The sequence below is a fragment of the Coffea eugenioides genome, chromosome 6, assembly GCF_003713205.1.
Source record: "Coffea eugenioides isolate CCC68of chromosome 6, Ceug_1.0, whole genome shotgun sequence".
NCBI lineage: Eukaryota > Viridiplantae > Streptophyta > Magnoliopsida > Gentianales > Rubiaceae > Coffea > Coffea eugenioides.
The window spans coordinates 51,257,051-51,279,386 of NC_040040.1; the positions used below are offsets into that span (position 1 = coordinate 51,257,051).

The window sequence follows — 22,336 nt, forward strand, 5'->3', positions numbered from 1 at the left end:
TGCACACGGTGTAACATCATTTGTACACGATGTAACACTAGAACAACAGCGAGTAACACTAGTACAATATTTTGTTGGCCCCACACATGTTAAAATCTGGACCTTACAAATTTTGTTGGTCAAATCTTGGCCATTAACTGGCAGGAACGGTCCTCTCCCCCTTTCCTTGGCCTAAATCCTAATCTCATTGCATTCTTTTGCATGGTAGCCAATCAATAGCAGGAGGGACAGATAATCCTCTCAGCTCAGGCATTAATAAGATGATTTCAGTCTAAAGCATTCTTCTTGATTTTATCATAAAAGACATTTGCCTTGAAAACAAACTAAAACAACCCCATGCAGAGAGTTTGCCTATAGGATTCTTTCCTTCGAGTAACTAGTCCGTTGTATTGTATTACTGCAAAACATGTACCCCACGAGGTTTAATAATTCATCCCTGCTTTTAACCAGGTGTATATATAGATGGACTTTCCGAAAATGAACATCTGAACTTCATATTCCAGCTCCAGATTCATGCCAGAATTGAGCCTAATCTATCTCAGCTCTGACAGTATCGCTCTGATGATAAGCAGAAGAAGCCTTAATTTCGATACCTTGTTGCAAAGCCTTTACAGATTCAGCCAGCCAAGAAGTAGAATAGATGTTCATGCTTTAATTTGGATTTCAATTATAGGGAAGTCGATTGATTTCCCATTCTTCTTTACATTCTTAACTGACCAAACTTTGTCCAAAATTCTCTCCTTGATACCTGGCCACTGGCCAGCCCCATCTCTCTTCCCAGAAGAAATGATACCCTTCCAGTTTCCACCAAAAACTGCATTGGTTTTGTAGCGAAAAATGAACTTAATAAAATTGCAATAGCTATCAGCTCTTCCAAAAACCACTGCCAGAATGACAGGTGCGCTCTTCCACTTTTCCAGGTGCATTTTCGAAATGTATAAATACTACAGTTTCATGTTCATAGCTAATGACAATAAAATGACTAAAAAATGAACAGAAAAATCTACAGACTCGAGAACATTGACAATCACTTGAAGCATAATTAACTTGAAGATGCACAAATAAGGTTTCAAAAGAGAGATGAGGTTGACAGCACATAACCTCCCCGCCCACTTTAGCTTCCATCACTTTCAACATCTCTATTCACTTTGTTCCTACTAGTGATAAAAATTGATGACTGTAGTGTTTTCCTTGGCTGAAAGCAACATCATAAACGGCCTACTTCATTTTTCGACCTCCAAGAGAGACTACGAAGATGAACTCAATGCTTCACCAGCAACTTTATGACAACTGCAGCTGTCTAATGACACAATGATAGGTACTTCGACCGTGGCGACCAGAGTCGCCCAGACCTATTGTTGACAAGTACAGATTTAAGGTACTACTATTTCAAGAAAATGGAATCATATGGTACAGATACAGCAGATTTTTCCAGGTAAAAAGAAAAAAAAAACAAAAAAAAATACCTTGGTTTAAGGTAAAACGTGCGTGCGGAATATGAGTGGGTAGGTGCAGCACATTCCACTGCTCCATGTCTGAGACAAGAACTTAAGTTAGTCTTTAAAGCGTAAAGAGTTGTGCTTTAAGAGAATTCAATCCACAAGGGATGTCCATGTTATATGATGCGCATTCAGAGTTCTTGTACATTTTGCTGCCTGAATCCATGAACTTTGCAATCATCTCAAAATGCTAATAAAAAAGGCCAGAGGACGGGCACAGTTCAGTAGCAAATGAACAGTGCCATAGGACTTACCACAGATAGCAAGGGCCCTTGTTTGAACTTGTCATGAAATGACAGTGCAATTGGCTTGGGATTAACGCCAGGGCCTCTAATAAATCCACTGGATTTATGGAACCAAACACATGAACAAGAATCAGAAACGATTGGTATCCACAAACAAAATAGCATAAGAAAACACTGAAAAGGTCTAAGAAGCTAAGATAAGAGAACACAATATTCGACCTACATTAGTGATGCTGAAATCAGGGGGGTTCTCCTAACATCATATATTGCCACAAGACCTTTGTACAGATCATCCCCATCTTTGTATGACAAAGCCAATCGTTCTCCTGAACCATCCCATGCTATCTTCTCAATTCCTTTACTGCACAGAAGGTAAGGAAATTAAGGACTGATTCTAAAAACAAATGCCCCCATGCATGAAATTTTACACAAAAAGAAAAACAAGTATCATTACATTTCTTAGGAGTTCAATAATCAATGTGCTATAGGAGAGAGAGAGAGAGAGGATGGTGAGAGGCAATTGAGGGAGAAGACAAAGCAGTTAAGAGGTCTTGATGGCAGCAGCAGGGCTCTAAAGAGATTAAGAGTGGATCCATGATCTCTGTTCATATGATTAGCAAGTAGCAGACCTTGAGTTGAACCTACATAACCTAAATAATGCCTGCCTATGTCATACTTGCATCTCAGGCCACTTGGGCGTGGAGGCCGACATGCCTAAAGATGCCAGATGAGCTAAATTGCATTCAGTTCCAACTAATACTCCCAAGATATAGCCTTCAAAATTGGACAAGCCTCCTGCTAAATTTCACAGTGCCACATATAGGGTGGTCTCACATGATTTGAGGAGCTCACCCAGCACTATCATCTAAAGGATCAAATCACAAGCCATATCAGCTGACCTTGAGGGAAGCATCCTCCACGGCACTACAGGGCAGCCTATGACCAAATGAAGTTACTGCAATAGCATCAAACCACTGACCTTGACTCATCCTGGTGGCATAAGGCTGACATATGATCCAGAATATCTAAGCAAAACGGAGAAACACAGAAGAAAGTTCCACCAGGTTCACAGGATTCAAGGAATGTCTTTCATTAACTGATTAACCAGTCACCTCAACATGCCAAACTGCAATGAGTTTGATCAACTATCCCTCCTTCAACATGTAGACAAATATAGGTAGTCCCAGTTACCGGGCAGGGGAAATAGCACCACTACTGTAACCTAGGAAATAAAACTGAATTCCACCTCAACATGCATCTTAAGAATCTTTCAGCATATTAAAGATATTAATACAGAGACTTCCTTTTTTGGATCAGTCAGCTACTCAAATAAAAGTGTCCCTATGCCTTATTCTTGTAACAGTAAACTTTATTGGAGTGTGTTCCTTCCTTCCCAAGTAAGATCATGATGGGTATATTACATTGAAATCAAATCCATTAACCATTTCACCAGTTCACAATTTCACAATCTACTTTTCGATGGAATTCCTTAAAAAATACTCCAGACTCCTCAAACCATACTCTCTAGTCAAAATTACCCATAGTTACAGAGAACCATCCAAGTATTAACCAGATATAACTTGGAATAGATTAGCAAAGAGAAATATACAAAGACTGGTCAAAGAGAGCCAATCCATATCCCAGTGATGAAAGGAATTACAAGCATAAATCATCTCAAATAAAAGGAAATCAACATCCATTAACAAGATCAGAAATATATAAGCATTATTCAACAATTATAAGGTTTCATGAAGCAAGGCATTATCATCTGAACCTTCTGGTCAAGGACTGAATCTCTGGCAACTCTACAGGTACAAGGTGTGCATCTGGAAAACAATACTGTTGAAAGTCAAAGTCTGCAAACAGCTATTAGGGTGCCCATAAGTTCAGACACTGCCTATGGAAGTTCACAAAAAAACAACTTTTCAGCAGCAAAACAGAGACAAAAAATCCCTCATGCATAAAGTACCATAGAACAAGATGACTATGAGGTGAGTAACACTGCAGCAAAGAGGTATCTTATGAAGCCAAAGGAGATGTTACAAGCCTGTTAAGAAGCTAAGGAAATAAGCAAAATATGACCACCCAGCCCCTAAAAGGGGTAATGCACTCATCTTGACTTGTCAGTTAAAGCTTAAAAAAATCAGCATCATAATGCATCTTGTGAGATCACCATGAATTTAAGTCATTGACATCTTCCAACTGCTGTGTCCTCCTTTTCTTGAGCAATAACTATTATGCTTCCAACCATTAAATAAAGAGCAGAAAATGAAACCTTGAGACAAATGCTTTTTCCCTACTTTATTGTATACAAAACAACATCAAAACACCTATGAAATTAGAAAGCAAACTAACAATTACAACTATGTAGACCCAGGAACTAGGTGAATATCACACACCAAGGGATGGAGGCTTTGATGCAAAGTGAAGAGACCCTAATGTTGTAGACTCAGAGAAAGCGATGAGTATCATTCGTCCATCAGGATCCCATGTTGCTCCCTGTCAATCAAAATATAGCTACTAAGCAGAATAATTTGAAGATTACACGTCCAAATGATGGCCTCAAAATGAAAACAAAGAATCCAGTGAATGATGATGAATACAATATAAGAAGATCATCAACACAAACTCCATATATCATCACATATATCAGTTGACAAAAAGTAACAGCAATAACCCCAATCCATCATGGATCTGGCACCACAAAATAAGCAATTTCCAAGAAATGGCGTACATCAATTGAAACATTTTATCTGCGCCTCTGGAGACCACATATTTATATCCACTCTTTAACCCCAGTAAGTTCAGAACTAGAATCATTAGAGACGGCAAGACTTAAAAATTGAAATTCAAAAGGCAAAAAGTATAATAAGCTTTAAGAAAATACATGAGTGCAAATCTTGGAGATCATAATGACATTTTGATTAAGATACAGTCAAAGTAACATATGATAAGAAAGTGAGAAAGTGGAACTGCTTTTATTTCTTCTGATGGTAATGCAACAAGGAAATAATCTAATAGTAACAAAAGAATTAGATGGGCAAAAAGGAGTGGAAGAAAGAGAGCTTGGCAAACAGTGAAGATGTCAAAATAGTAAACCATGGTAGTAAATATTCTTAATCCACCCCCCAACCCCAAAAAAAAAAAGAAAAAAAAAAAGGAGTTCACTGAAGTAGGATGTAGCAGAAGGCAAAGTTGACATGAGTACTTAGAAGCATGATTGTCTAACCGTTACAAAACCATTCGTTGAGGACCATGGTTCTGATGTCCAAGTGTTAGTCTCCCAGATATGAAATGTTCCATCACTGCAAGAAGGGGCAATTGCTCTATCAGGGTGAGAACATATCTCCAGCAAGATTTCAACTTTTTATTTCATCTGCTTTTTGTTTCAAGGGCTAGGATGTGTATATAAAGATTATGACATGAGAAAATATTTTGTAAGAGTGGTAAGTGACAGTACAATTTTGCAGCGATAAAGTAATCTCCAGAAGGAGACCACTTAATCAGTGATATGCCCCCCAAGCCACGTCGAATAGGTCTGCCCATCCCTACAAGCCAGATAAACAGACAAAACTCCATCAGCAAATACAACACGCAACCATGTGAAAGGCAGGCATTCAAACATTCAGCTGGAAAGCAATAACACTTCCCCAATTTGAACACAGCTGTCCAGATTGTGTTGTGGACTGCCTTTATTAGGACGTCCATCCAACTCTACACTGGAACCTTGACAGCATGCTTATTTGGGGTAATGCGTGCATTACTTGTAAAACCATCCCAACTAAGGCAACAGTTGCTCTTACCTTCCAAAAGCGATCAACAACATTTTTGGTTACTCTACAACCAATAGCACTTGGTAGCCATTCATTGACAAACAAATTCAGGTTTCCTACATTTTACAGAGTTTCTGGAGACACAACATTATTCCATTCTGCAATGTCTAAATTTTGCCAGGGGATAATACATAGTCATCCCATACTTTCTGTTTCATGTTGAATTCTTTTTTGCACAGCAGAATTACATCTTTAATTGTTTAATCATAGTACTTGAGCTTCATTAATCTCCAGGTATTAAGTTACAAGTACAACACAGTAGCTAGTACTGCCTCCATATGTTCCACACTTTACCTAACATGTCGGGCAATTTATCTTTCAAATTATATATTTTTAACACTAAACAAAAATATTATACAAAATCAACTAAGAGACATAACATAAAACAGAGTAGCAGGATTTTTTTCTTTATTTCTTTTTTCTTTTTGAGAAAGCAATAGCTTCATTATGAGGCACCAGGAGAGCACAATCCAAAGAAAACAAGTAGTTTCTTATCATACAATAATGAGCCCTATCAAAGGGAAAAAAAACTGTCAGCTGAGTAGCAGACATTTATCCAAAACTACAGGTGTCTGGTAATTGAAACTTAAACTGTTCTGCAGATATGGTCTCCATTGAAAGCTCCATTATTCATCTTTCTCCATAGTGTCCAACAGACACACAGTGGGACACAAGAACATGAGTAAAAAACACAAGAACCAAATAGGTAAGCCATTCACAATGAGTATCAAACCCAACCATGAAACAGCAAGTATATAAACCTGACATATCACCTTGAAAAATCACCACATCAATGTTTAATAGAAAAAGAATCTGTTTGAGTAGTAAAAGCCCAGATGATAGACATCTGGGAAAATTGGGGGAGATTAAACAGGAGCTTCATCCCTGCCTCAGCACCACAGGGTAAACCATCCAATGTACCTTCTATTTTAGTCATGATAGCGTCGAGGGTAACTTCAAATACTTTTGTATGCTTATTTTAAACTAAACCGCTTATGATCTTTGTTTTGGTAAACCATTTTGACCATACCATTTCCTATAAGGATTACTCTGACAAGCACCAAAAAGTTCCTTCACTATTTTCTTAAATGGAAAATAGTCATACTTCATTCTTCAAAGCCATCCAGTACAAAGAAAAGGAGAAATTATGCACCACCATATCCCCCGAGATCCCTTTATTTGAATGTTCTATAATTGAAACAATTAGGAACATTTCTTATACTCTGATTAGACAAGTTTTCTACATCTTATTTCTGCATGTCTCCGGTAGATAAATATGCACAAATGCAAAAGAAAAGTTTCTCCAATTCCACGTGCACACCTGTCGATCTTAAAGAGCTTTGCCTAATATAACCTAAACAGATTTCTTGATCGCAACATGGCAATTGCTAAGTGGGTGATTGGTAACCCCATTAAGTACTTAAATTTAAATAAATTAAGTTCTTTTTGTATAAAGCTTGTTTGATCCCTCACCTCCAAATACAGTAGGAGCCACCTAGTTTGTATACAAAATCCTAAGTGAAAGCTTTCTCACTTAACTTGCTGAATTATACTCGTGTACAAATACTCCAAATTATTATTTCACACACCCACACAATTCCAGACATACACACATAATATTTTTGTCCCCATCACGCACACACTTGTAAACATACATTCTCTCTATTTTTGTCCCCCCCCCCCTCTCTCTCTCTCTCTCTCTCTCTCACTCACAGACACACAAACAACATTTTCTTCTCTAATACACATTTTCAAACTAAATCTCTTGCATGGAACACAAAATACATATTTTTCTTTCTCAGACACATTTTTATACATAAAAACATACTCTCCATCTATAACACACACACACTCTTTATATGGATTACAATTTATTAGTACTATAAGATTATTTTTAAAACAATAATTTAATTTAAGATAAAACATAATATTGTTATTGTTGAGATCTAGAATATCTTTTTCTATGTATATCCCATGATTTCTGCTATATCCCATGATTTCTGCTCTATTTTAGGATAGAATAATTTACTCCTAATGTATTTTAGGATAGAATAAATTAGCTCCTAATTTTTAGGAAATTACAGATTTCATGGAATTGACAAAAGTCAAATTCCATTTGTATAAATGTTGTACAGAGTCTGGAACAAAAGATATGACAGAACAATTCAGTTCTTCTTTTTGTTCATGGTATCAGAGCTTTTGCTCTTGGGACCTCTTCTTGTCAGCCTTCATTGCTGAGAACTTTCCTTTTTTCAAGTCTTATTGCCAAGTGCAATTTCCAGCCTTCATTGCTGATTTTTTCCATTAGGCCTTCATTGCCAATTTTTCTTTGAAACCTCCACCATGTCTGAAACTGAAACATCAGAAATCCACTCCAATACCAAATCAGAGGAGACCTCAAATATTCCACAAACAGGGGATTTGCAGAGTATCCAGGCAGCCTACAGGCTCAACGGGAAAAACTATTTGAAGTGGTCACAATTTGTTCAAACATTTCTCAAAGGAAAGGGCAAAATCAGCCACTTGCTTGGAACTGGACCGAAAAAGGGAGATCCTAAATTCGCTGCTTGGGATGAAGAGGATTCTATGGTCATGTCATGGCTGTGGAATTCCATGTTACCTGAAATAAGCGATACTTGCATGTTCCTACCAACAGCTCAAGATATATGGACTACTATTCGACAGACCTATTCAAAGGCAGGAGATGCTGCCCTAATCTATGAGATCAAAACAAAGATCTCAGCCACTAAACAGGGCAACCTTTCTGTTACTCAATATGCCAACCTTCTGCAAAATCTATGGCAGGAACTGGACCAATATCGGTGTGTTCAGATGGTGTGTAGTGAAGATGCAGCCACCTTGAAAAGCTTTATCGAAAAGGATAGAGTTTATGACTTCCTTGCAGGTCTGAATGTGGAATTTGATCAGGTCAGAATCCAGATATTGGGGAAGGAAAGATTATCATCTCTGAATGAGACAATATCATTGATTCGAGCTGAAGAGAACAGGCGAGAAGTCATGTTAGAGCCTAAAACATTAGAAGGCTCTGCAATGATTTCTACAAAGTCAAATAAAGACACAATTTGGTGCACGTACTGCAAAAAATCAAGCCATACGCGAGATGATTGCTTCAAACTCCATGGGAAGGAACAAGTCCTTAGTCGTAAAGGAGGATTCAAAGGGCGAAAAGCCCACTTAACTGCTGGAGAAGACCAAACACAAGAAAAATCCAACCAGGCTGGTATGGGAGAATTCAAGAAAGAAGAAATCGAAAAGCTAAGAAACCTCCTAAATTCCCTTGAAAAGTCCTCTAGTACGTGTTCATTGGCTCAATCAGGTAAGTACCTTAACTCTTATGCTTTAAGTGCCTCAAGCATGTCTTCTCTAGGCTCTTGGGTCATCGACTCAGGAGCTACTGATCATATGACTCACAGCCCAATCAGATTTAGAACATACAACCCATGTCCTGGAAATAGAAAAATTACTGTTGCGGATGGATCTCCTATAACTGTTGCTGGCCAAGGGACAGTAAATCTATCAAATTCTTTGTCCCTAAATAATGTGTTGCATGTCCCAAAATTGTCCTCCAATCTCATATCCATCCATCAAATTACCAAAGATCTGAACTGTAGAGTAATTTTCTATACTACTCACTGTGTTTTTCAGGATTTGGTTACGGGGAGGACGATTGGACTTGCTAAGGTGAATGATGGGCTTTATTACCTTGAGGAGATGAGTGGCAACAAGAAGAACAAAAATCAGTTATCCCTCACCTGCTCCTCAAATAATAAATCTGAAATTTGGCTTCATCATTTCCGTCTTGGTCATCCATCTTTTATTCTACTTAAAAGCATGTTTCCTTCACTTTTCAAGAATGAAGATGTTAGTAGTTTTCATTGTGATACATGTGAAATTGCTAAACATCATAGACTATCATTTCCATTGAGTAATACAAGATCTACGAGACCTTTCTCTTTGATACATACTGATATTTGGGGGCCTTGTAGAATTTCTAGTATTTCTGGAGCAAAATGGTTTGTCACATTCATTGATGATTGTACTAGAACTACTTGGTTATTTCTTATGAAAGAAAAATCAGAAGTAAGCAGTATTTTTCCAATGTTTCATAAAATGATTTGTACACAATTTGGAAGTCTGATTAAAAGAGTAAGATCTGATAATGCAAGAGACTATTTTAATCAAATTCTCTCATCTTTTTTCCAAAAAGAGGGTATAATACATGAGTCATCTTGTGTAGATACACCCCAACAAAATGGGATTGCTGAACGAAAAAATAGACATTTACTCAATGTGACTCGAGCAATTTTGTTTCAACATAAAGTTCCAAAAACTTTTTGGGGGGAGGCTGTTTTAACTGCTGCACATTTGATAAATAGAGTACCTTCAAAAGTACTAAATAATCAAAGTCCCATTGCTGCTCTTTCTGTTTTTTACCCTGATTTTAATGTCTCTTGCACATTGTCACCAAAAGTGTTTGGTTGTATTGCTTTTGTACATGTTCATGCACACCAAAGAGGGAAACTTGATCCAAGAGCTTTAAAATGTATTTTTGTGGGATACTCAAACACAAAGAAAGGATATAAGTGTTATCATCCTCCTTCAAAAAATTTTTTTACCTCCATGGATGTCACATTTGTTGAAAATGAACCTTATTCTCAAAGTAACAATCCTCATCCCCAGGGGGAGAGTTCTTGGGAAGATAAGGAATTTCTCCTTGATCTTCAAAGTCCTACACTAAACTTAAAGTCTTTCAAGCCTGACCATACACCAAATTCTAAAGGAGAACATACTAGCAGTGAACCTGAACCTGAATTTGAAGTTGAACATGCCAGTAAAGAAATTGAACCTGATCTTGCAGCTGAGGGAAAATCTGGTTTAAATCCAACTACACCACTCAAGGTCTACTCAAGGAAGAAAGTTCATATTTCTGAACCTGTGCAAATCCAAGAATCTGAACCACAATCAGGTACTGAAAATTCTGTTCCTTTGTGTGTTCAATCTGACTCTGCTCCTTGTGAATTTATTGATTTAGACCTGCCTATTGCTGTTCGAAAAGGAACACGAGAATGCACTAAGCACCCAATCTCAAATTTCGTGTCTTTCCATAGACTCTCTCCACAACATAAAACTTTCCTTACCACCATCAACTCCATTTCAATCCCACAAACACTACAAGAGGCACTTAGAAATAAGAACTGGTTACATGCTATGAAAGAGGAAATGAATGCCCTAGAGAGAAATAAGACTTGGGAAATTGTAAACCTGCCCAAAGGAAAGAAAACAGTGGGGTGTAAATGGGTGTTTACTTTGAAATATAGAGCTGATGGTTCATTAGAAAGGCATAAAGCTCGGTTGGTTGCAAAAGGATATACACAGACATATGGGATAGATTACCAAGAGACCTTTGCACCCGTTGCAAAAATGAATACTGTGCGTGTTCTTTTGTCTTTAGCCGCTAACTTTGGTTGGTGTTTACAGCAATTTGATGTTAAGAATGCATTCTTACATGGGGATTTAGAAGAAGAGGTGTACATGGAACCCCCACCGGGTTTCAATGAAATGTTTTTTAAAAAGAAAGTGTGCAGGTTAAAGAAAGCATTATATGGATTAAAACAATCGCCAAGGGCTTGGTTCGGAAGATTTACTAAAGTGATGCTAGCAATGCAATACAAACAAAGTCAAGGAGATCATACTTTGTTCATAAAATATTCAAAAGGAGGTGTTACAGCTCTACTTGTATATGTAGATGACATCATCATTACCGGGGATGATCCAATTGAAAGAGAAACACTCAAAAAGTGCTTAGCAAAGGAGTTTGAAATTAAAGAACTAGGGAGGCTGAAGTATTTTTTAGGCATTGAGGTGGCATACTCAAGTAAAGGCATCTTTGTTTCCCAACAAAAGTATGTCTTAGACTTGCTTAAAGAAACAGGCAATCTTGGATGCAAGGCAGCAAGTACACCCATTGAGCCTAACTTGAGATTGAATGAAGAGAAGGATGATAGCACAGTAGATAAGGGAAGATATCAGCGGTTGGTTGGGAAACTGATATACTTGTCCCATACAAGGCCGGACATAGCATTTGCTGTAAGTGTAGTAAGCCAATTTATGCATGATCCAAGAGAGAAACACTTGCAGGCTGTCAATAGAATTCTATCCTACCTCAAAGGGACACCAGGTAGAGGAATTTTGTTCAAGAAAAATGAAGGATTGCTCATAGAGGCATATACTGATGCTGATTATGCAGGTTCTGTTGTAGATCGTAGATCAACTTCAGGATATTGTACATTTCTTGGTGGGAACCTAGTGACATGGCGGAGTAAGAAGCAATCGGTTGTTGCAAGATCAAGTGCGGAAGCAGAGTTTAGAGCTATGGCTCATGGAGTTTGTGAATTGCTATGGCTCAAAATAATACTTGATGATCTTAAAATCAAGTGGGAAGGACCTATGAAACTCTATTGCGACAACAAGTCTGCCATCAACATTGCACACAATCCAGTGCAACATGATCGCACAAAGCACATCGAAGTTGATAGACATTTTATTAAAGAAAAGCTGGACAGTGGCATGATTTGCACTCCATATGTAGCATCAAATAATCAATTGGCAGATGTCTTAACTAAGGGAATGCCAACTTCCAACTTTGAAGACATTACATGCAAGATGGGAATGGAAAATATCTATTCACCATCTTGAGGGGGAGTGTTGAGATCTAGAATATCTTTTTCTATGTATATCCCATGATTTCTGCTATATCCCATGATTTCTGCTCTATTTTAGGATAGAATAATTTACTCCTAATGTATTTTAGGATAGAATAAATTAGCTCCTAATTTTTAGGAAATTACAGATTTCATGGAATTGACAAAAGTCAAATTCCATTTGTATAAATGTTGTACAGAGTCTGGAACAAAAGATATGACAGAACAATTCAGTTCTTCTTTTTGTTCAGTTATCAAATATATAATATACATGGAATACAACATTCAATTCAGTGCTGAAATTCAGCTGGTTATCAAACAAATAAAACTTTATGAATTCCGCAGATTATGACTTCAGTACTTAAGTTTCGGTCTTTAGATATCAGACTTCAAATTTCAATTTTACCAACACCCTAGGATCAAAGAGGCATGACATGTATTTAGTGGAGTAAAACTTGAAGAATTTGGTAATAGGACAAAAACACCATGCAGATTAAATCCAATATTGACTTTGTTTTTCAACCCAAAATGGAAAAGAATGCCAGCTAATACCATTTGTGGACTTCAGCAACAAAATTATGACATTAAGCAAGGAGAAGCAAAATTACTATACCTTGAGCAACATCCCAAATGGTGAATGATGAATTCTCAAATGAAGCTGATGCCAAATATGTAAATGAAAGTCAAGAAAATTCAAAACTCAACTAGCCAAATACTTCTAGACAAATATAGTTGCCTTTTAGTTCATCTTAACAACTCCAATGAATCAGGTGCCAAATGAGAGATTAATTAAATTCTTGAAAAGTCTAGTAAACCCCTCTCGTAATGTCACTTCCTTAATCTCCTTCTTATGTAGGATTAGTGGCATTTGTTCTCAAGGCATTTATACGGCTGAGTATTTTAGAAATAACCAGAGAGAGAGAGAGAGAGAGTGTTATCAAGGCGATATAATTTGTGAGTAAGATTGAGAGCAGTACTCCAGTTACTTGTGGGGAGGTAAAGCAAGATTCATGATGAAATATGAAATTCACAGTTCATCTTCTCAAAGGAATTGTCAAAAGATTCATGAAACAAGGTTCACATCCTCAACAGAAAACACCAAAGAAGATATTCTAAATTGGTTGCATCCTACTGAAAGGACAAGGTTGAGATGGTAAGCAATTGAGAGTTTATTCACCAAGCATCTGCTGTTACACAGGTGACGCTGCTATAAGAAGGTCTACACTGATAAAATTTCGATTGTAAACAGCCTGATAAAGACAACAAAGAAAAGAAAACACCACTTTCCTTAGTGTAGCCTTTATGATATAGTCAAAAAGGTTCAGCAGATGCTAAATGCCTTTATCTGTACCAGTTTTCTGGTACACATGGGAAGATTCTGAGATGAGGACTTATCAAAGATGTGATTAACAAAGAGCTCCATTTTCATGCAATGTGAAGAGTTAGATGTTTCCATATACCAGAGAAATGGTATTTACTACCTAGAAGAACTTAACAAGTTGTTGATGACATGATGAAAATGTTAAAAAGCGAAAGGAAGCCATCGAAGTAAAGAAATAAAAAAGGACATGCAGGTGCTGAAAATTCAGCAATATGTTATCATAGAGTGAAAAACTGATGCTCAATTGACAAAAGCCATAACAAAGGAAATAGAAAATCTTTCGGATATCTTCCATCAGGACTCCATGACAGGGCACTTATTTGTTCACCATCATGACTTTGAAGGAAATCCACCAGAGTCCATCTAGTCCCAGAGCCTCTCGAAAGGGTGCTTGAAGTAACTCCACCTCTAACCAAAGCTGGATTACCAGGATATGAAGCAGCCCAAATGCAGATCCCACCCCTGATCACCCAAGAATCAAAACTTTGTCCAAGCTAAAGCTTTCAGTGAAACTTAAGTAGCATTAGCATGATAATAAAGAGCTGTTCAAAGTGCGGAGATTGGCATAAAGCAACATGCTTACTTGCATGCCACAGAAAGCATCCTCCCACCATTAGGCCGCCACTCAAGACTTTTAACTTGTTTTTGGGATTCATTTATCAGAACACAGGGATCCTTACCATCTGATAGAGACAGGGAAATACATGTTGAAGAAATAAAAATAAATTACAAGGCTTCAACTGAACTCAGAACCTAAAACTATCTGATAGGGGATAGAAATCTAAAGACGATAAATGGAATACAAAATAAAGTAAGATAATAGGCCAGAAACCTGAATCCTCATAATCGCGAATTGTCACATGATTTGGGCCAGAAACAAAAGCCAAAATATTTTTGTGTTGGTGCCAGCTCAGGCCATAGAGATCAACATCTTGCAACAATTTTACCTAAAAGAAAATGTGAGAAAAAATTAGGAATCTTTCCAACTTGTCTTCTACTCTGATGAAAATCTAAAACGTAACATTTTTTAGTTTCTGATATTAAAACAAAAAAGAAAAGTGGAAACTTGAGATAATTTATATTCCAATCCAGAGCAGCCTAAAACTGAAAGCTTGAACCAATGCTTCTTAGTTTCATGATAACACCAACAAAGAATGACAAGTAAAAGTGGTTAAGAATTAGACGTGTTACCATGGAAGCGAATAGAACTGAAAGCTAACCAATAAGGCGTTCTAATTATTGTCATTATGTAAAGTGCAAGTGGATCAGAGAAGTGGGTATAGTTAAGCCAGTTCTAAAATGAATCAAAGAATGGGAAAAGATACGAATCATCTGCTTTTCAGATTGTAGGAGAGGTAGCTGATATGCCACTCTTTTGCTTGCCTTGCCCCCTTCTCCCCTATCCCCTCTCCCAACACACATGCTGCAACCCCAATCCTCTCCTACTGCACTATAAAGATAGCACAGGTGTAATATTATTACATGGGTGATCCTAGTGTCGGAAGGCTAATTCTAAAATCTGGCCGCTCTTTGGAGCTTTTGTTGAGCTCCCCGGAACAAGTCAACAGGAATGACAGACAGCAAGGAAGAAATAAACCCTTTTGGAAGTTCCTCAAAATGGAAGAAAAACATAAGGAGATATAAAAGGGCCAAATCCTGATATCTTAGAACGGAAGTTGGTAGCAGTCCAAAGCTTATAAAAAAACTCACAGGAGTAAGGAGGAAAAGGGGTCGGAGAGAAGCAGTGGAGACGGCCTGCAGTGCAGCCGACAGCAATCCACCTTTAGTTTGGGCAGCAGCAGCAACTTCCTGCTCCTCCACCGTCAATAGAGTCTCGTATTGAAATGGAACAGGACTGAAAACAGTCCCCTGCAATTTATACACGGAGTATTCTACTCATCAGAAAAAACTCATATTTGGTTTTGAAATGAAGCAAGCAGAAAACTTTTATGTATATAAATAAAATGGAGGCGGAGGAGGGTCTAACAAGAATTTTGGCATAGGTTTCTTCGGCCCGATCATCGGACAGGTTGTCCGCAGTAACTGCAGTAATTAATACATTTTAGAATCAATAAATCATCACTCTCCAATTTATACAATTAAAGCAAAATGGGGATATCATCAATAAAATGAGAGAGTCAGTAGGGGGTTTGTAAAAGAAAAGGGGATTTTTTTTTTTTTTGCGTTGGGGGAAGGGGGCGGAGATGTTACAGAACAGAACTGAGGTCTCTATTGATTTCGCAGATGGTGAGGGAGCCTGGCTGTGGATACGACAACGCCATTTTCTCCGATGGATTTTGTGTGTGTGTGTGTGTGTAGGGTATAGGACTACTATAAAGGAACGCCTCAATTTTTGATGCTCTTTCCCGCCGCGCTTTGGTCCCCTTAAAAAAATAGAGTGAATGGCCCAAAAGGTCACTAAACTATTAAAAATAGCACCCTTTGGTCACCAAACTTTTTTTGCGGCCCAAAAGGTCACTAAACTCACAAAAACATGCCAGCGGAGTCATTTTACCGATTTTCAGCGGTTTCTCATCCGGTTCCAAGAGTCTTGAGTTGAATGAAAATTCTGATATGGGCAAAAATGTCCAAAAGATTATTGGGACAGGTGAACTCATAGATTGTTTCGTTCCCAAAAGTTGACCAATTGATCATTTCCCTAGCTATCGCCTTCAAATTTGCAAGCCCAAATATTAAATCCTAAAAAATGTCAATTAATACTCACACTAACAAATCTAAATCCATCCTTCATCTCCGCCACCGCCCCATCTTACATCTTTCCTTCATTATTTTCCTCCTATTCGTGGTTCCTAAATCTGTCGCACCAATCCCCGAAGCGACGTCACTAAAGCTTCGACTCGCGGGAGAATCTGAGATTGCACTGATGTCAGGTCAAGATCCGAGTGCTCGTTGAACGCCAAATGTAGGTGGTGCCGCAGTAGAAAGCTAGCACTCGAAAGAAAAGCCACTTCCTTCGTGAGAAGGATTTCTAGCCCCGGGTAAAGGAAGCTTGACTTGTTGGGAGATCATCCACCAAGACTGGATGTCGCAGCAAAGGAATCATATTCAATTGCAATCGGCCTTTTCACTTTCTTCCCTTCTGCAATGTAAATAGTAGTCAACAGGCGGTTGGCTAAGAGTCTTACTCTGAAGAAGCGAAGGAGACCAGCCCTTGAACCTAACCCTCGGAAGATAAGCTCAAACTCTGCCCAAGGCTTTAGATTGTTGGTTTATAGATAGCACCAGTCAAGAATCGAATTCTAGGTAGCGCACTGAATGAAGTCAAGGCTATTTCGTCTTTCTAGTCAAGCTCCGGCGAAGGGGAAGACAGAGGAATTCGATCGAAAGTGAAAGGCATTTCGTCAAGAAATTAAATGTGTAAAGGACAGATGCAGCTCAGTCGAAGGAGATGAGATGAAATCGACTCAATAGTTAACGGAAAGGAAGGTAATGAATGGGCTAGGAAGCCACTGATTATGAAAGGAATGATAAGGCTGCTTTAGGCCATCGACACCATCGATGACTTCTGCTTCTCCAAATCTGATGTCTTGCGGTTGCCCTCCCAAGTCTTCGTTTGCGATTGAATTTCTTCCTTTTTCTGGGGAAAAAAATATTCCCTTTGTCCAGCTTTTTTTCGCTTTGAGATGGAATTTTTCTGCTCCATGTTGAACCTTTTTCTCTATTCTCTGCTTTTTTTCTTCAATTCCTCTGACTGAACGAAGATTTGTGTGAGATGAAAAAAAGGAATCAATGAACTAATTAGGCTGTAAATCTCGTTATTTCCTATTTTGATTTGCTCTAGAGGTGGTCGCAGTCACTACTTTTACTGCTGGAGATGAAGTCAATCTATGGGTGGAGGTTGGTCAACTTTGGAAACGAAAAATTTTGGGCTTCACTTGTTCCAATAACCTTTCGGACATTTTTGCCCCTTTATTATATTCCTCCACTACACATTGTCCATGCCACCGGATGAGAAACCGTTGAAAATCGGTTAAATGACTCCGCTGGCGTGTTTTTGTGAGTTTAGTGACCTTTTGGGTCACAAAAAAAGTTTGGTGACCAAAGGGTGCCATTTTTAATAGTTTAGTGACCTTTTGGACCATTCACTCAAAAAAATAAAAGCGAAAAAAGAAAACCTTTCCCTCGAAGTTAATATAATTACAAGTGCCCCTCTAAACTTTTTCCCATGACCCATCCGCATTTGGCCCAGCAAGGGGAACTTTTTATTGGGGCAGAAGAAGAAGAAGAAGTACGGCTATAGCCACACAACAGCAGGGATGAGCAGCAGTAGTAGTAGCGGAGAGGAAGATGGAGATGCCGAGTGGAAGGCCGCCATTCATTCGGTTTCTGTTGCTGCCGCCACTGCTCCTGCCCCTGCTCCTGCTCCTGCTCCACTCAGTTCCTCTACTCCTCATCATCAAGAAGTTGACAACCCTAAATCCCACAACCTCAAACATTATCAACTCAAGGTAGTACTTACTATTCTCTTCAAGTTTTTATACTTTTATACTTTTTCTGGTTGTTCTTCTCTTTACCAGATAGTATTTCCTTTGTTTTACCTTTGAAATTTATCAAAATTCAGATACTTTTGGTTGGTTTATTGTGTGATTGCTTAATGGGGTAGGGTATTACTGCTTTTTTAATTTCTAATTCAGGGAAAAGTGAAGTTGAATGTCCAACTTATGTTTCACTATGCCAAGGAAACTTTCTGCTACTGGTGTTTCTTAGCTTCAGCTTGAGTTATCTGTGCCTGTTGAGGACTTGAGCATTGAAACGTTGGTTTTACGTAGTTTTTAGCTTTGATTTTGAGGTTTCCACTGGAAACTACGTGAAACTATACCATTCTGGGAAATATGGTTCTTCCTTTTTTCTCGCCCCCCCCCCCCCCTCCCCCCCACTATTGTTTCAAACATATGTGAGACATTGATTGCTGCTGCTTATGCATTTTGTGAAAAGCACAAAACTTAGGGATTGTCCTTGAACGCTTGGGTCCTTTTAAAACGGCTAAATTCAAAAAGAGGATGCCTTTGCTTGCTTACATCTAAAAAAAATTCTCCTGACGTAACTTGCATGCTTAAAGTTTGGTTCTTTTAGTTCTTTATTCTGATACTTCTTTCCCGTCATTTTTCCAACATTATTACTTAATACATGCCTAATGGTTACAGTAAGTAATCAAAGCATAATATTGTCAACCGTCTATACTAAAGACAATTTGACTGTTAGACGTCTTCATTTCAGAATTAGGATTTTAGATATAAAAGATCACTTCCGTTCCTGATGTTTTGATGAAAATTTTTGTTTGGTAGATGTGATTGTGCAAGCCCGGTTTCAGTCATATTGCACTCGCAAATCTATGTCTTATCCATCATTTATCGTTTTCCAGAAGGGATGTATCCATCATTTTTCATTTTTCAGAATGGATGTCATGTTAAAAATTCCCTTCTATTCACCGGTATTGCCTCGTTAATCCAATTTTTTCTTTCTCCATCATGTATGCATTTCTAGTTTTCATGTTTGCTGACCAAATGAGGGGATTAGTAGTAGCTTAAACATTTGGCTACGCCCTAGGATGGAAAATTTATAACTTTAAAAGTAGAAGCATGGAACTTATTTGTCAAGATTAAGGTTTAGCTCAATTATATTATAAATTTTGGACCTAAAGGTTGTTCATCTATATAGAATGGCAAAGAAAGTTGAACTTATGAGTATTACCCTTAATGAGTGAATAATGCTCTCTTGTCGTGGCTTTTCTCTGAGTAGATACTGTATATGGAAATGGATTTTGACTAAATCCACTTCTTCTTTCTTTTCTGCCTTTCAGTAGCAATTGATAAGTTTATTTATGCAGTCAACCAAGAGCTCAAGTAAATCTGAAATTTAAGATGTTTATGATTTCCTCAACCTTAAATTAATCATCATGTGAAGATAAGCAGAGCAAGAATACATCAATTGAGTGTCTTTGTTTAAGTTCAAGAATACATCAATTGAGTGTCAATTGAGTGTCTTTGTTTAAGTTCATCATAATTATATATTCTGAGATTTAGTACTTTCTAAAATTTTGGGTCTTAAGGATTTTTGTGGCCTTCTACTTGTTCGCAGCTAGTATCTGGCAAATACGTCACTGAATAAATTTAGTTCCTTATTATTTTTGTTAACTAATTCGAGTCATTGTTATATTAAAGTTTAATAATTAGTGTGCTTTCCTCTTTAGAATTGGAAATAGGAGCTTTTGTACTGTTTATAGCTTGCGAATACTTGTGTTTCTACGTGATTCTAGGCAGACAGATTGATGAATAAGAATTGATTTTTTCTCTGGTAGTTGTTTGTTCTTCTCCCCCTAAATCACCTTCTTTTTCTCTTTTCTCCCAACTTACCATTCACAGGTACTGGTCGCCACTGTGGTATCCTCCCATTCTCCCACTATAACTAGTAGGCAAGATCTCCCCTTTAATTTTGTCCTACAGGCTAGAATCATTTACTCCATAGTTTTTTTGAAATTTGAGATGTGTTCTTGATGTTGGAGAAACAATGAGCAATGATATCTTTACCACAGTAGCTTGAGCTGCATATGACCATTATTGTTCGTGATATTGAAATTGACCTTTTCTTTTTTGTTGCTGCCATATATTTTTTATTTCTCTAATCAAATTTCATTACATGACAGGCCCAGAAAATTTTGAACGATATTATGGAGAAGACCATAGAAGTAGTGAGTAGCACAGATCTTTTTCCAGATGAGGATGCAGCAAATAGTGGTGGTGGAATTCAGCTATTTAAGCATGCTCCCACTGGAATTGTGTTTGATCACGTTGGTGAGTGAACTTTATCAAACATCTTGATTTTCAGAATTCTTTCAGATCGACACATTGCAATTTGATTTACTTTTTCTGTCCAAGTGAAATTGCTACTGCTGCAACCCAGCCACTTGTTTGGTGCTCCGTAATGGTTTTGCGTTTACGTTTTCTGTGCCACTTATATTTGTAAGTAATGGTTAGACTGATCAGTTGATGTGCTAATCTTGCATTTTTTATAAGATTGTTTGTTTGTGGAAGTTGCTTCAGGCAGTTAGGTCAATTACTTGGTACCAGAGAAATAAATTCATCCTGGAATGAAAATTTCCATGTATATCTCTAAGATATCTTGATGGAGCAAATCTTTTGGTTGCTGAAACATCTATGCAGCAAACATCTGGACATATAGAATCACCAGTAGGAAACAGGTCCAATTTGCATTTGGTTTCATCTATTGTGGATGGTTGAGATGGGACTTAATCAAGGAATTTGTTGTGAGGGGAAGTATTTTCAGCAGAAGTGCACCTTCTAAATCTTGTACTTTGCGGGATCTGAACTTGGACAATTGTTGAACCATTTTTTGGTGTCTACTTCTCATGCGTTCTCTTCTGCATTGCCTAGGGATATAAAAGCAACATTTACCATTTGCAGATGAAGTTCAACCACCAAATAAGAAACCAAGAATACTTCCTGGAGAAGAGATTGACGAGAAGTCAAAGAAGGTATGCTTAGAAACACCCCCCTCCCCCACCAAAAAACCCAAAAAAAGGTGTGTATAAGTGTATGCTTTTTCAGAACTTACTGGCCTTATATCCTTTGGGCTTGTTTGCAGTTTAAACGGCAACTCCAGTCTGTTGCTGTTGATGGGATAGATATTTTAGCTGCAGCAAGAGATGCAGGCCAGAAAGCATTGGCAAAATTGGAAGCTAGAGAAGCAGCGGCTAAGGCAGCTGCTAAAAGAGAGGAAGAACGAGTGACAGGTTTGAAAAAGGTTAGGGGGGAGAGATGGCTACCTTCTATGGCAAAAAACAGGCACATGGGGTTTCAGGGATGCTAACTAGTGTGTAGCAAACAATAATTGTCTGTTCTAAGCTCGTGCTTGATGTGATGATCATCAAGTGCTTCTAAGTGATGTGATCCAGATGTTTTATAGCGCTTTAGAGTTCCGTGCGATTTGTACCATGATCAGTTTGATCTGTTGTTTGTCACGGGATTCCCAGAACGGATGCAACTAAAAACAGATATGTTGGAGCATTCTTGTCTCCTATCCACTTTTCCAAGCGAAGCCATCTCGACCCTCTTTGTGATGGAGATTGCAAAAGATTTGCAAGTGATCTTGAGGAAATACCAGTAATCCACCAAATGGTCTAATTTGACATAAAAGTGGTGGCAATGGCACGTCGTACTTGCTTACTGCTCTTCCTGGTAGCTTATTCCATGCAGAGACAGGAACTCTGCAGTATTTGCCAATAATTTTCTGGTAGTGCAAGGCAAATTGTTTGTAATTGTTTGAAAGCAATTATTCGGAATTGCATGACAGAAGGAAATGTATTAAATGTTGTTTAAAAGTGTGGATTTAGCCACTCGCTTGTCTTGTTGATTGTATGTTGTTACTGATCAATGCAGTTGAAATTCTACAGATAAAAGGTCTCGAAATCTCAGCTGCAAAATTTAAGACATCAAAATTAGGTAACAAGCACCTATAATTCACATAACAAGCAAAGGGTCTCGAGAGTCGAGATGATAAATTTTCTTCTATTAAATAGTTTCTAAGCTGTTAATCAAAATTCATATGAAATAAATTGCTTGCCCAAAAAAAAAACGAAGATTCTCACATTACATATTAAGTATTGTGAAAGGTGAAA

The 22,336-nt window shown here is 37.9% G+C and overlaps 2 protein-coding genes across 2 annotated transcripts; one reads left to right on the top strand and one right to left on the bottom strand.

Moving 5' to 3' along the window:
• Positions 1-871: 871 nt before the first annotated feature.
• LOC113774873 (aladin) lies at positions 872-16,027 on the bottom strand. Its single transcript, XM_027319523.1, has 15 exons — positions 15,902-16,027; positions 15,668-15,723; positions 15,391-15,549; positions 14,513-14,627; positions 14,264-14,363; positions 13,969-14,142; positions 12,913-12,971; positions 5,205-5,292; positions 4,974-5,049; positions 4,144-4,243; positions 3,519-3,570; positions 1,968-2,105; positions 1,754-1,841; positions 1,467-1,535; positions 872-1,352 (listed from the first exon to the last, which is right to left on the bottom strand). Exons 1-14 carry the CDS (start codon positions 15,960-15,962, stop codon positions 1,473-1,475), a joined length of 1,329 nt encoding a protein of 442 aa, XP_027175324.1. The 5' UTR covers positions 15,963-16,027; the 3' UTR covers positions 872-1,352; positions 1,467-1,472.
• Positions 16,028-17,837: 1,810 nt separating this feature from the next.
• On the top strand, positions 17,838-22,071 carry LOC113775392. Its single transcript, XM_027320244.1, has 4 exons — positions 17,838-18,149; positions 20,345-20,492; positions 21,123-21,193; positions 21,304-22,071. The coding sequence occupies exons 1-4, from the start codon at positions 17,958-17,960 to the stop codon at positions 21,526-21,528; spliced, it is 636 nt and encodes a 211-aa protein (XP_027176045.1). The 5' UTR covers positions 17,838-17,957; the 3' UTR covers positions 21,529-22,071.
• The last annotated feature ends 265 nt before the right edge of the window (positions 22,072-22,336 follow it).

Coding starts and splice junctions, on each gene's coding strand:
- LOC113775392 (XM_027320244.1), top strand. CDS start 17,958: ATGAGCAGCAGTAGTAGTAGCGGAGAGGAAGATGGAGATGCCGAGTGG. Junction 18,150..20,344: donor TCAAACATTATCAACTCAAG/GTAGTACTTACT, acceptor ATTACATGACAG/GCCCAGAAAATTTTGAACGA. Junction 20,493..21,122: donor AATTGTGTTTGATCACGTTG/GTGAGTGAACTT, acceptor TACCATTTGCAG/ATGAAGTTCAACCACCAAAT.
- LOC113774873 (XM_027319523.1), bottom strand. CDS start 15,962: ATGGCGTTGTCGTATCCACAGCCAGGCTCCCTCACCATCTGCGAAATC. Junction 4,244..4,973: donor CAACGAATGGTTTTGTAACG/GTTAGACAATCA, acceptor TTTGATTGACAG/GGAGCAACATGGGATCCTGA. Junction 2,106..3,518: donor ATTCAGTCCTTGACCAGAAG/GTTCAGATGATA, acceptor CCTTCTGTGCAG/TAAAGGAATTGAGAAGATAG.